This window comes from Vidua macroura, chromosome 2 (assembly GCF_024509145.1).
Source record: "Vidua macroura isolate BioBank_ID:100142 chromosome 2, ASM2450914v1, whole genome shotgun sequence".
In the NCBI taxonomy this organism is placed as follows: domain Eukaryota; kingdom Metazoa; phylum Chordata; class Aves; order Passeriformes; family Viduidae; genus Vidua; species Vidua macroura.
Genome location: NC_071572.1, coordinates 32,910,804 through 32,924,193, shown reverse-complemented (window position 1 = coordinate 32,924,193; position 13,390 = coordinate 32,910,804). Strand labels below are relative to the sequence as shown.

Genomic DNA, 13,390 nt, shown 5'->3' with positions numbered 1-13,390 from the left:
ACGCACAAATAGAACAAAAGGTATTTCATTCCAGGAATAAACAAAACTTCTTTTTCTTTTACCAGAGGCACCATCTTCATAAACATTCAAGCTTCCCTGCAGGAGTCTGGAAGTGTTCCTCTTTCCATGAAGCATCAGTACCTTCATGCAAATATAGAGGCACAAGTAACAGTTGCATCCATCATCTTAGTAGGTGTCTACGTGTTGATCATATTGGAAGTAAGTCAGTTTTGTGCTTTGATTTTCTTTTTTTTCCCTAAGTTGTAATTGGAGCACAGGAAAAGTTTTCAGTCTTGGGCTTTGATATAATTTTAAAATGTGTATATAACTTCTTTGTGCACCATCAGTGTTGCTAATGACAGGAATAAGATACACATGGGGAAATTGTTCTGCATTGTAAGTGATTTTGCCAAGTTATTTTAATGTTACAGTGATCTTGTATATTTTTCTATTATGCTCTATAAGTTTTTTAATATTTCAACAGAATTATAGTTTATTTGTGGGAGTAAAAATAGGTCAGAAACATGAAAGGTGTGGAAAATTTGTTTTAAAGTTAATTATTTCAAGGTGAAAGAAAAAACCTATTTAACTATTTTGTTATTTACTTTCTCTAAGGTACCTCAAATTATGAACTTAGTGTACTTTCCACAGGTTAAAATGAGCATATATTTTAATAAGTGACTTTTAGACATTCTTTAACTGTATTATTTGAAGAGGAAATGGAGTTTGAATTAATACAAAGTCAAGGGACAGGGAACTTTTAACATATATTGCAACAACATTACAAAACCTTGAGGTAATAAATCCAATAAAAATGCATTGCATCACACTAAGAATGGAAAACATATCATAAATAACACAGAACTCCAACTGAATTCTTTGAACTGAAAACACTTACTGTTATCTTAAAATGAATTGCAAATAGGGAGGAGCATTTAAAAAAAAAAAATTTTAATTCCTATGAGCAGCCATATTGTCAATTCTCTGAGTCTAATCACGCCTAATTTATATTAATATGAAACAAAGAAATGAATGAAATTAAGTCTACAAGGTACTCCACAGTATATATGCCCAGCATGCTCATTTTTCTTCCACATCGATTGCATATTTTGAGCTTTTCACCCTGTTCCCCATTAAAATGGTAAGGTTGTAGAACTTCACCTAATCAAATACCAATAAGGGATGCACACAACACAGCAGATGATTTAGACATTTAGATTATGTGGTTCAGCAATGATTATTTCTTTCTAAACCTAAAAATGCCTCTGTGTACATTATAAATGAACAAAGAGATATTATATTAAATGCAGAGGAGGATTGGACTAGATTTTTCTCTAAATATGTGTAGACACGCAGTACAGCCCCAAAATAGTCTTAATACTTTTAAATGCAAATTATTTTTTAAAAAAAGCTGAACCAAACAAAATTCCCCACCCCTAAACCCCCGACCATGCAACCTTTTAGCAGTTGAAAAAACATTGGGTTTTAAATGTATGTAAAGAGGGGTTTTGTGTTTGCATCCTGAAAATCTACTTTGGAAAAATTAATGTGGAAAAGAAAATAAAGACTTGAAACTGAAAAGCAGAGCCAGGGAAAGCATTAATTTTCCTGTTACTTTTAAGAAAAAGCCTTAAAACAATTCATTAAATTATTGTTTCTGTGAAAATATCAAGGAAAGATTTCTATTGCCAGCAGAAAAAATATTTCTGCAAATTCAAAGGTAGAAATAAGTATGCATAAGTAAACTTCTGTGAAATTTTGAAATTTAGAGTGTGGAAAGCCACATATTGTGTCATGATATTAGTAACTTTCTCCATAGCATCTATAGGAATGACAAATGCTGCAACAGGAATAAATTCTAAACTCTTCATTTTTAATTCTATGGTTCCCTCACGGATTTCTTGCAAGCAATGGATGTTGATATTGTTGGAATATGTAATAGTGGCTTTCATCATATTCAGTATTTATAACTTCAGTGCCTGAAGTCCTGCTTTCTCAACACATTGCACTTTCTATCCCTTTAGCTGTTTTCACTGTTGGAGAAATCAATGTTACTGTAGAAACAATCTCTTTAATTTTTTAAAGAGATAGATTTTAATTTTTGGTGTTGCTGCTCCCCATCTTTTATCAGTCTTCATTATTTTCCCCTATTTTATTAATTATTATTTGCAATACAAATTCAAATTCAGACACTGTGGACACCCAAACCAATTTTAGAGCTATATTTTCACGTATTTTCTTTAAAAATGAAGAAAAGGAAGCATTTTATCTGTTACAAATCACAAGAGCCTCTATTTCCTCCTGCACAGCCCTTTTTTCCCCCACATGAATGGTAGATCATGCCCACAGCCTCCTCATCTCCACTGTCCTCATCTTTTAATCCTTTCTTGCTCTTGTCCTCCTATTCTTTGCTACCTTAGTCACCAGGGACTGTGCAAAAAAGGCTGCAAGAGCTTCTGCTTCCTGCAGATACAGGATGATGGGAGAAGATTGCAAAGTAAGAGGTTCCAGCTGGAAACTGAAGTGCACGTACTGTAAACAATTGTCTTCTCCAAACTTTTACCATTGTAAACTTGCAGGGTAAAATCTACTTTGAGGCAGCTGTTTGCCTCCATGTTAGCATCAAATGTCTAAATTAAGCACCCCACTTTGTCAGTGGAAGTCTCAGGATGTGCTGTTCTTCAGAAAACAAGCTGTTGAACTTCATTTCTTCAGGTGCTTATTTTCAGTGTTGTTTCTTTTGAAACTGATTCCATGTTATATATTCATAAAATACAAATATATTTCTAATAAAAGAAGATGCTCCTTTTCCTCTTTAATTCCCAATGATTTCTAGTTTCAGACTTAACACAAATATGAATATTTTCTTACTTCACAATTCTACTACTTTACCTCTTGAAATTTTTATATTGCTTTTGACTCTCTTTACCTGGTCATGCCTTAGTTTTTTGTTTGGAGTTTGTGGGCTATTTTCTTTTTTTTTTTTTCTTTATGCAGTCGTCTGTTCTTTCATTAGATGTTAATTCTCTTGAAAATTATTTTCTTCTGACGGAGCCTTCCCCGGATTGGGGTGACTCCGGATGGTGGTAAAGTCTCTCCTCCAACCCGTGCCTTCAAAGAAAGACTCAGTAGTCTTCAGTCGTCCGGTCTCAAGGCAGTTTATTGCATGTTATCTCAAGGCACACAGACTCCCTGACATTGTCCCTGACTCTGTCTGTCCCCGTCTCTGGCTGTCCCCGTCTCCCCCTCCCCGAGGGGCTGGTGCCATCTTTTATATCACACATTACGTATTAGGTGTTTATAGTTTTTCCCCAATGCCTACTACCTATGTTGAACAGTGACTTTCTACTCTAAACCAATCTGTGAGTGCCAACATCACCAAGAACATGGAGAATAGGAAGAAGAAAGAAGGAGGACAGGGCACGCCCAAATCCCTCCATCTTAAAACCTCTGACCCCCATGTACAAAACTCAGACCCCCCTGTACAAGGCCTAAAACCCCCCTGTACAGCACTCAAAAATCCTACCTTTCACTTTGTGACTACTTCTATTATAATATCTAAACTTTTGTGATTTCTTGTTCTTCCTGCAAGGTTGGTAAATTGTTCCATGGGTCAAGCTCAAGACCACAGGGGTCCCTGGCCGCCTGCCAGGGTCTCAGAGGCTTCTGCCCTGGGCCCAGAACATCCAAGAGTGTCTGAGGGACACCTTGGGTTCCGACATTCTTCAAATACCAATTTGTTCCCTCTTAGCATTTCAGTCTCCTATTCCCTCCCCTTGTCCCAAAGGAGAAAAACATTCAGCTTCTTGTGGTGCTTCTTCTTTGATCTAATCTATACTATTTTATAGACTTGTTGAAAACCACAAAGTATTTAATTTTATTCTTGAAAGTATAAACTGCACAGGAAATTCAAAAACCTGCATGTTAAAATAAGAAAGAAAGTGTGCCAGGTTTACTTTTTTTGATCTCAGCTCTTCTGTTTGACCCTTCAGGATTATCGTGGAAACACTGGTTAATGGGTTACAAGTATGTTTTCACATTGGTCTACAGAGACATCTGGTGTAAAAGGTGGATGTACAGAGTTCTACACTGATGTTGCTGTATTAAATCAGTTTACAATGCATTTTCAGACAGGCTTTTTCTATTTTTGATCTCAAAATGTGTATACTTCCTTGATTGTAAACTTGAAAGAAAAAAAAGCTAGAAAATTTAATTTTTATAAACCCCTGCTCCAAACATCTTTGTTCTTTCAGCTGAGTGTATTTGATCCTTTTCCTTCTTCGATTTCCATAATTTCTTCCAGAAAAACATTTTCCTGTGTGACTAAAGTGATTATTGTAGCTCATTAACTGAATGATGTGTCATTTCTGGTCATAAGGCACGGTCAAGGAAAAGTAGTGCAGATAAAATCTCATTGATTAGCTATCAGTTAGACAGATTAGTTAGATACCTTTGCTTTCTCACCTTGTCCTTGTTTTTGTCTAGACAAAATGGGGTAATTTTGTCTAGACAAAATGGGGTAAAATCAATCTGCCCATCTATATCTTAAAATATCTGTTAAAATATTCAAGTTTTGCTGGCATACGAAAAAGTTTTTTTGCTTTATAAAGCTCTTATTTGTAATTATTAACTGCATATTTGCAGCTATGTTGAAGCTGCATTAATTAGAAATATGTAAGGAGGAATGCTAGACATCAATTATTAAAGGATAGAGCTCATTAATTAAAATGAATTAATGTGTGCCCTTGTCCAACACTTTCCCCTAATAATATATTTGTTTTGTGCGGTGTGTTAAAATGCAGTGTTAGCTGTTTATGATACTTGAATGAGCAGAACCAAATGTGAAATAATTGCCTTTTAAAAGCTATTTTGTAAAACATTACATTTAATCAGGAGAAAAGGCAAAATAACACTTGTAATACTAAGTTAATTTAAAAAATTGAAGAAAACATAAGAGATACCAATAGCATATCAAATAGCAGAAAAGTGATAAAAGCAAGTATCAGAAATTCTGTGAGAGCCTCCATAGGACTTACCACAAGTGATATTATTTAGCTACATACCCTGTCTTGTAATTAGCACTAAGAAAGATCTTGCCAGGATCTTTTAAATGGCATTTTAATGATCTGACATCTTGAATGACATTTACATATCTGTATTTCTTCTTAAAACACAAATACTTGAAAGTGCAAGATCTGGCCTTAAAAGCTCTATTTTCTTACTAACATGAAGTATGGGCTTATAATCACAATTTAAATTACTTTAATGGAAATGGAGTGTGTCAGTTTCTCTCCATATTACTTTTCTATTATTAACTACCTTAAATTATGAATAAACATCCCCTAAGCTTAATTTCTTTAAGTCAGAGTGATTTTTAATAGCATCTAACCAGGAGAAATTAGTTCCAGAGAACAAAACTTTTATGTGATTTTAGTCTGACCATTTTTCTGTCATTGCAGGCTGGTTGAACCAGTGTTTACTGGTAGGAAACATTTCTACAACTGGAATAAGGTGTTATTACTGCAGTCTACACTTGCACAGTCCAGATTTTTTAACAAAAAATATGCTTTAGAGAGGTAATAAGAAAAGAGAAGAAATAGTCCTTGGCTATTATGAAGCATAACATTAAGTGATAGAAATAGGTTAATCTTAAGGGATATTTTTTTCTGATAAGGAAAGTAACAGAAAGTGTGTCTGATCATAGAAGTGATCAGCTTAGTCAGCATGGCTTCTTGCTTCCTATCCATTCTTGTATTGATCTGTTTTTAGATACAGACTGAGAAGAGCGTGGATTAGAATGTTCCCACCTCCACATATGTCCTCCCAAAAGATTAGTAGCAAAGGAACAGAAGAAAATCCATAGCAGTTATTGGAAAAGACCATGTGAAAAAGGAAGTAGTAGTTGATGCACTCCCTGGCCTTTTGTCAGAGAGAATATATTCCTGCTGCTATGGATTTCATTTGTTTTAGGATTAAAAAAAATTGTGAAGAGGAATTAAAACAGTGCTGTAGGGTTTGCCAGAAAATTAGGGACAGATTATCAGAACAAATCTTCTACTCTCCTTAATAAGAGTCCAAGCCATACCTCCCTGAGCAAGAATAAAATTTCCCCTTATCTGCCCCACTGTCTGGGGGTGGTAGGGAGTAAAAGAACGCAGAAGTTCTAAATACTGAGACTCTGAGGGTTGTACAGAACCTAAATCAGGGTAATGAAACCTAAACATAAAATCCAGTAGTAAAACTTACCTTAAATAGAAATCTAGCTTCCTCTGGAGCAGTCTAACCTCATCTGCCCTGGGCAACAAATGGTTTTGGATCTTGTTTAGAGTCCCCATAACTCTAAAGCGCCTTTGCCATTTAAAACTCTACTTCCCCCCATGCCTCCTCAGCTGAAAGTGTGCACTATAAGGAGGGCACTCTTGCCATCCCCATGAAAACTGGTTTTAGGAAATAAACTGAGGATGTGCAGTAAAGCTTGCTGAGGTAGATGCTGGATGACTGGATTGAGCAAGGATATCCAGACACGGGACAGATCCATCTATCCTGTCTCCCAGAGTGAAATATTCAACAAGTGGTACTCTAGATATTTTTCCAGAGATAACAGCCTGCTACTGAGCTACCAATTAAGCAGTACAGACAATCAACCTTTACTGTCATTCCCTAATGCCTTTCCCTAATTTAGAAGGAGGCTGTGACGACCTCTGTGTATTTTGATCTCAGTGATTTCGAGAAGCTCAGAATAACTTTCAATCTGCTGTGCAGGAGCATTGTGAGCTGCTCCTTATGAGAAGGATTCTATCAGTACCCCCAGCGTGCCAGGATTTCTATTGCTTGTGTAGAGTAGAGCCACTGCCAACAATGAGGAGGCTCTAAAAGGACAGGGTCAGTACCAGTAAGATAAACTAGTCATTTTTACCTGCCCTAACTACAGCAAAGGCAAGAAAGCTTAAAGGAAGCAAAATTCTGTAAGACAAGGAAGGGATGGGTTTCAATTAAAACAAAAATGCAATATAACAGCAAACAAAATCCCCAGCTGGATCACAGCTTGATATGTTATAATAACAATTTTGTATTATTAATCCAATATGAATATTGATTTTACACTGACTATTGCCTGCCTAATTGTTAGATCTGTCTGGGTAGAAGTCTGGCTGTGTTCTGAATATGTGTGTCTTAAAGAAAACACTCCTTTTGGGCGCTATGGTACTTCAGCAGCATGTAAACTGTCTCTAATTAAGAATGAAATAGGAAAATAATTGCCACTGGATGGTGCTGCTCACTATTCTAAGGTCTAGATAGGACTGTCTGCTTTAAAAGGTGTTGTCAGGCTTCTCTTTTCACAGAATGCTATTTTTTGAAATAATACCAGTCATATTTTCCACACTAAATGCAAAAACTAATTTCCAAATGGCTGTTTGCTAGTTTCTGTGCCTTTTAAACCTAATTTTGAACTGTATTTTGTTCAATTTGTGAAAAACTGGCAAATACAAATGTTTTGCCCTGCCTTGCATACTATGTATTTTGTGGTTTGGTGTGTTTCCTTTCTGTTTGAGAGAGGGAACAGAACATTAAATTAGCTTAATTGAATGCTGCCGTTCAGGTTCTACCCTGCCTACGGCAACCAGAGGGGTAGAGAGCATTGAAGTCTTAAAATTTTAACAAGTTGTTAGAACTCATGTACACTTCTAATGCACACAAACAGGGATGAGAACCACTCAGCTCTTTCTGGGGCCTCAGATGGTGTCTTCAGCAAGAGCAAAGGCAAAAGTGAAAGAAAAAACTAAAAGTGTAGGGGGCAGGCTTGAAGGGAGATATGATGACATGATTTAAAGAGGAAAAAATTCAGAGAAGAAAAGTGGAGTGAAAAAAAAAAAGGAGATGTCAGGGATGAAAGACTCTCTAGAGGAACTGCTAGCTGGAGCAGAAAGTTCCCTGTAAAGGTAATGCAAGTACTGCAGCTTGCTCTACTGTTCATAGTGTGTGGCTGTATTTCTGTATGGCTTATTAACCTACTGTTTTAAGGGGGCTGACAAAATTTCAGACTGGGAGGGTAAAATTCCGTTATTTGGTCCATGTAATTTGTTAGTACTATAAATTCCCAGCTTTATTAGTCTCAAGAATAGAGATAACTGAGACAGCTGGGAAAATACAAATGGTGGCATCTTCTTCCGTTTCAGAAAATGTTCTGAAACTGTAAACATAATTGAGGGTCTCTCAGTCCTTACAAATGTCTTTAGGACACTAAGGATGAGGGTGTGCATTGGAAATGATATCAAAGTACCCGGAGTGGATGGAGTCAGCAAAGCCTGCTGAGGTAGATGCTGGAGAACTGGATTGACCCTTACAAGACTGATGGCTTGCTCCTAAACCAGCCTATTGGTAAACAATGGCTTTGATCATGTTGGCCCACAGAAGCAGTTTGGTTTATTTTCTTCAAGGTTCTTTACTGCCTCATGACCATATCTCTTTACTTAAGTCATGTAGAACATGTTTTATGTAGCTAAAATATTACAGGAATGGCACCTAAAAAAGCTCACCATCCTCTCTTTCTGCAGGGATCACGTTTCTATTGATGTGACTGGACTCAAGGCCCTGCATGAGTTTGTTCATTTCTCTATGTGTCTGTCCACTTCTGTAATAAGACAAAATCCCAAAATTCATACCAAGTACAGATTTACTTTTAAAATTTGACTCAGAGGGGCTATCATGCTATCAGATCTTACTGGATACTACCTTCTGGAGTTTTCTGAAGATATATAAAACTGATTTTCTTAACATCAGAACCATTCCAACATGTACAGATTGGAAAACATCCACTTATGACTGCAGTGATATAGGTATGGCAAATTTCTCTCTTTTGTATGATTCTGCTAGAAATATTAGCTAGCTATTTCTGATAGAAAGATTACCTTTTTGTCCCTCTTTACCTTAATATTCTGAGGTGAGAGGTTATTTCAAAACAAAACTCAATTTAGCAGTCATTTCAACCCTCATCTCATAGGATTACACCCTCTTCTGGGTCCTCTGTCTATCATCTGCACAAATGATATTTGCCCCCTTCCTTCCTAGTTCTATGTTCTTTTCTCCAGCTTTACTTTTCCCTCAAGTTTCCAAGGCATAAAAATTCAATAGTTTGTTTCATCTCATGCATCAAGGGTATATTTGTCTTTGCATCATTCAAGGATCACTATCAACCAGTTAATCCAATGTTCCATATCAGCATGAAGCTTTAGTAATTTTGTTTTCTCTACAAACAGCAAGCAGTGATATAGCTGAGGAAGAAAACTCATAGACTCTGAAAAGATTGTAAATTGTGCACATTGTTTATTCAAACACTTTGACAGAGCTTTGGAGTAACAAATATCTCTGCAGAATCTAGAATCATCCTATAGATTTTTGGTAGAGAAGAGGGGAATGAATTAATCTGGTAATTTATTCACAGAAAATAATTTGATTTCTTAAGTCACTTTCTCTGTCCATCTCTCTCCCTGATTCTCTCTCTGCATTGTTTTATAGAAAGAATTGATGTCAGCTTAATGCAGTTAACTTAATCACAGGATTTCAGGACTGCTTATCCTAGACAAGAATTATAAGATATCCTTACCTTGTGTTTCTTAGCTTGTTCTAGTTAATGTGCTGTTGTGGTTTAACCCCAGCCAGCATCCAAGCCCCAGGAAACTGCTCATTCACTCCCCCACCAGAGGGATCAGAGAAAAAAATCAAGAGGATAAAAGCTAGAAAACTCATGGATTGAGATAAAACCAGTTTAATAAGGAAAGTGATGCATGCAAACAAAGAAAAACAAGGAATTACTTCAATTCTTCCCATGGGCAGGCAGGCATTCAGCCATCTCCAGGAGAACAGGGCCCCATAGAGTCCCACAGAACTGGGGAAGGCAAACACCACCACTCTAAATGTCCCCCTTTCCTCTTTCTTCCCCACTCTATATACTGATCATGATGTCATATAGTCAGGAATCTCCCTTGGGTCTGTTGGGGTCAGCTGTCCTGGCTCATAATGTCCCATGCATCCATAGTCTGCTCATCATTACGGGCAGTAGGAAAAGCAGAAAAGGCCTTGGCTCTGTGTAAGCCCTGCTCAGCAATGACAAAAGCATCTCTACATTATTAACCCTATGTTCAAAACATATCCAAAATGTAGCCTTCTACCATCTCCTGTGAAGCAAATTACCTCTGCCCCAGCAAAAACCAGCACACATATCATAGGGATAAAAGTAAACTAATACAGGCATTTTCTTGGACACCATATAGTATTACTGTTAATCACTTTCTATTTAAGATAATCATCTTGTATAGTTTTTATATTGTGTAGCATTGTATTAGAAAGTGACAAGCTGTTGCCTTACATGACTTCCCCTAAGGCAGGGTTGTTTCTACCAGGACTTCCTCCACTGACATTAAATCAGAACAAGTAATTTGGCACACTATCTGAGTAGAAATAGGTATTATAGCAAAATGTCATAGATGGGTGCTTTCTTTCCTCGGGGTTGAGTAGATGTTCAGAAATTACAAAATTTGCTACAGAATCTAGTGTTTCCATTTAAAAATAGTAATTTAAGGTTGGGTATTTGTCTTCAAAAAGAGCTTATTGACTTTAAATTAATATATATGGAATATTATTTTCACAGTTACAGGCATAAATATTTATTGTGCAAAGAACAAATAAGAATGCATGTTAGTAGTACTAAGATATGATAATGTTTCTAAATCCACAGATTTCTCCAGTCAGTGCTCTTAACTGGTCTTGGTCACATATTTCATGCAAATGGCAGTACTATAATATTGATTCACCATTGATTTCTTGTAAAAATGAGTAAACTTTTAGTCCAGGATTTTTTTTTTCCTAAGCAAGACATACTTATGTACAGTGATGCAGTTTTGACATATTTTGACTTATAAAAATGAGATTCATTTTTAGATTTTCTAAATATTTAACCTAGTCTAAAGTCTTATTTTATGATTCATGCCTGCATGTATAGCATACATATATATAAATAGCTGTTCTTGCTGTCACGGATTTTTGTGATGCTTGGAGTCACTTTGGGATTCTTGATGCACATCATCTTTCACCAGTGTACCTTACATGCTTACCTCAAGAATTGCTCTAGCCCATCCCTGCACACTGCAGCAGCATGTCATTCTTTCTAAGCTATGTGAAGCAGTTCCCTTTTGCCTCATTAAAATCCCTACAGTTTACTTACTACTGCTTAACTGGATAATTCTGAGGCAATTAATTTTCTGTTATCATTCATTTTGCACAAGCTGTTGAGGCATGTCCCCTGTGAGGGGTTCCCATGTGCTGGACACAGTGCCCCAGAGCTGAAGGAGCAACAGAACTGCTTCTGCAGAGCTTGTGTGGGGAGAAAACTGGGGGCAGGAGGGTGAGGAGTTAAAACATTAGCTGCCATCACCAGCTGAAGGGGAGGTATGTTGCTATGCTTTCACTAACTGGTATTGCTCAGTCTCTTTACCAGAGGTGAGCATGTGGAAAATCAAATAAATATGTCTGGCATCACAGACTTTCTTTTTCTTCTGCTCTGAACTCCTCTGTATCTGACTATTTCCTGTATTCCTAGTCTGTTACTTTATTGTGTCCAAATTGTACAATATGCCATAAATAAAGCAAATCTCCCTGGATTAAGAATTTGGTGTCATTCAAATTTGAAGTGGATCTACAGCAAGGCAGAGTTCAAAGTATTTCAAGGCTTTTTTTGACCCTTGTTCTCTATCATAAACCCAGATTTTCAGTCATGTTGCTTGACAGTTAGGAAAAATTACTTAAATTTTAAAGGTTAATTACCATTGTTTTTCTGCAATTTCTATTTTTGATTAGAGCTTCTGATGCTAGTGTTAGACTTCTGCATTAATTTTCCAAAATGTGGGGTTTTTTGATCCACTTCTTTTGATCCACTTAAGAGTGAATCAAATATGTGTACCCATGAAAGACTGAAGTTTCATCTGTATCCTGCTAAAACAATAGGAATAGTCCAAGGCAAAGCAGACCACCAAAATTTGTAAAATGCATGACAGCAAATTATAAGATAACTCCCTCAAGGGATGTGACTGAGGAGCACATTTTCAGAGGCGTTCAGGCTAATAGTGTCTGGATTTGCTTTAGGAAAAACTGTGGAAAAAACCTCTTCCACTGCTGAAGATGTCTTATTTTAATCAAATCAATCCTTATTAAAACATAACAAGGAATAGATGCAAAACCTCAAGTCAGAAAAAAAGCTATCCTAGGGTAAATTTTACTTCTCTGCCTCCTTGTCTAGAGACTTTATAAAGTCTAAGAGGGATTTGGCTGTTGATTTTATAAGGAAGATTTCAGCTATTCTGGAGGTAGGTGAAAAATACGTAAAACCCGTATGTGGATATAGGCTTGGTAATAACTGCATCTTTGTCAAAATGCAACAATGTTGCCACTCTATCAAATGCAAATTAATTTATCAGTAAAATAAGAAGTTCAATAAAACAGAGTTCATTGGAGACAAAATGGATAAGAAATGACTATGGGCTGTGTTTGAAGCTTTATATTAAAATAATTGACACATATTTCAACTGCTATTTATGACTTAAAACAAAGGACTTATGGAAATAAAATGTTTGGTATGATATATCATTTACCAAATATCTTCAGAAACACATTTTAGAAATGCACATGTCCTGGATTTCAGCTGGGAAAGATATGCTTTCATATGCTACAGGTCATCATTCAAATGGCTTCTAAATATTTTCCTTTTGTCTCCTGGAACACCATACAAGATTTAGCTTTTGCAATTCAGAATAATTTTTATAATGATGCTGTTGCAGTCTACCAAATGGTTTGATGAACTCAGTGCAAAAATTCCAAAGCACTTTCAAATAAAGAAATTTAAATCTGGGAAAGTTCTAGGTTTTCTAAATCCAATTTGCATTACAGTTCTGCAACTGTATATTGTTAATTAATATCAAGCAAAAAGACTTGTGGCATAAATTATTATTAGCTTTAATCTCTTACTTTAAAATGAACTCCTGAATTAAGAGTATGGAAACTATCAGTGAATCAGCATTCAGCACATTGTGTTTATCACACAGCAGGCAATCGTGATACAAACTTTCTACAGAGAATTATGAAATAAAATTACTATAGTAGCCTTTCCTAGTCTTTACTTATTCTGACTGACTCTATGAGGTTGCTATCAACACACCTTTATTGACACTGTTGTTTCATTGTTGCAGCTTTGGGTATTTTCATTTTTTATATAAAATACTGTAAATATCCATTCCCTTTTTTTCAATTTTTTCATGTCTTAGCCTTGTAACGTCCTGTATCAGTGAGCTCAAAACTGAATCCTGCTTTGTAAAGAGTGAAATCTGGACTGCATTGCTTT

General features: G+C 36.2%; 1 protein-coding gene across 4 annotated transcripts in view; it reads left to right on the top strand.

The window, feature by feature from the left end:
* The window catches only part of OCA2 (OCA2 melanosomal transmembrane protein), a 187,896-nt gene that overhangs the window by 59,123 nt on the left and 115,383 nt on the right, over positions 1-13,390 (top strand). For all 4 annotated transcript variants that reach the window (XM_053971895.1, XM_053971893.1, XM_053971894.1 and 1 more), the window contains exon 10: positions 66-219. In XM_053971895.1, the coding sequence (XP_053827870.1) occupies positions 66-219 (154 nt within the window). The remainder of the gene's footprint in view (positions 1-65; positions 220-13,390) is intronic.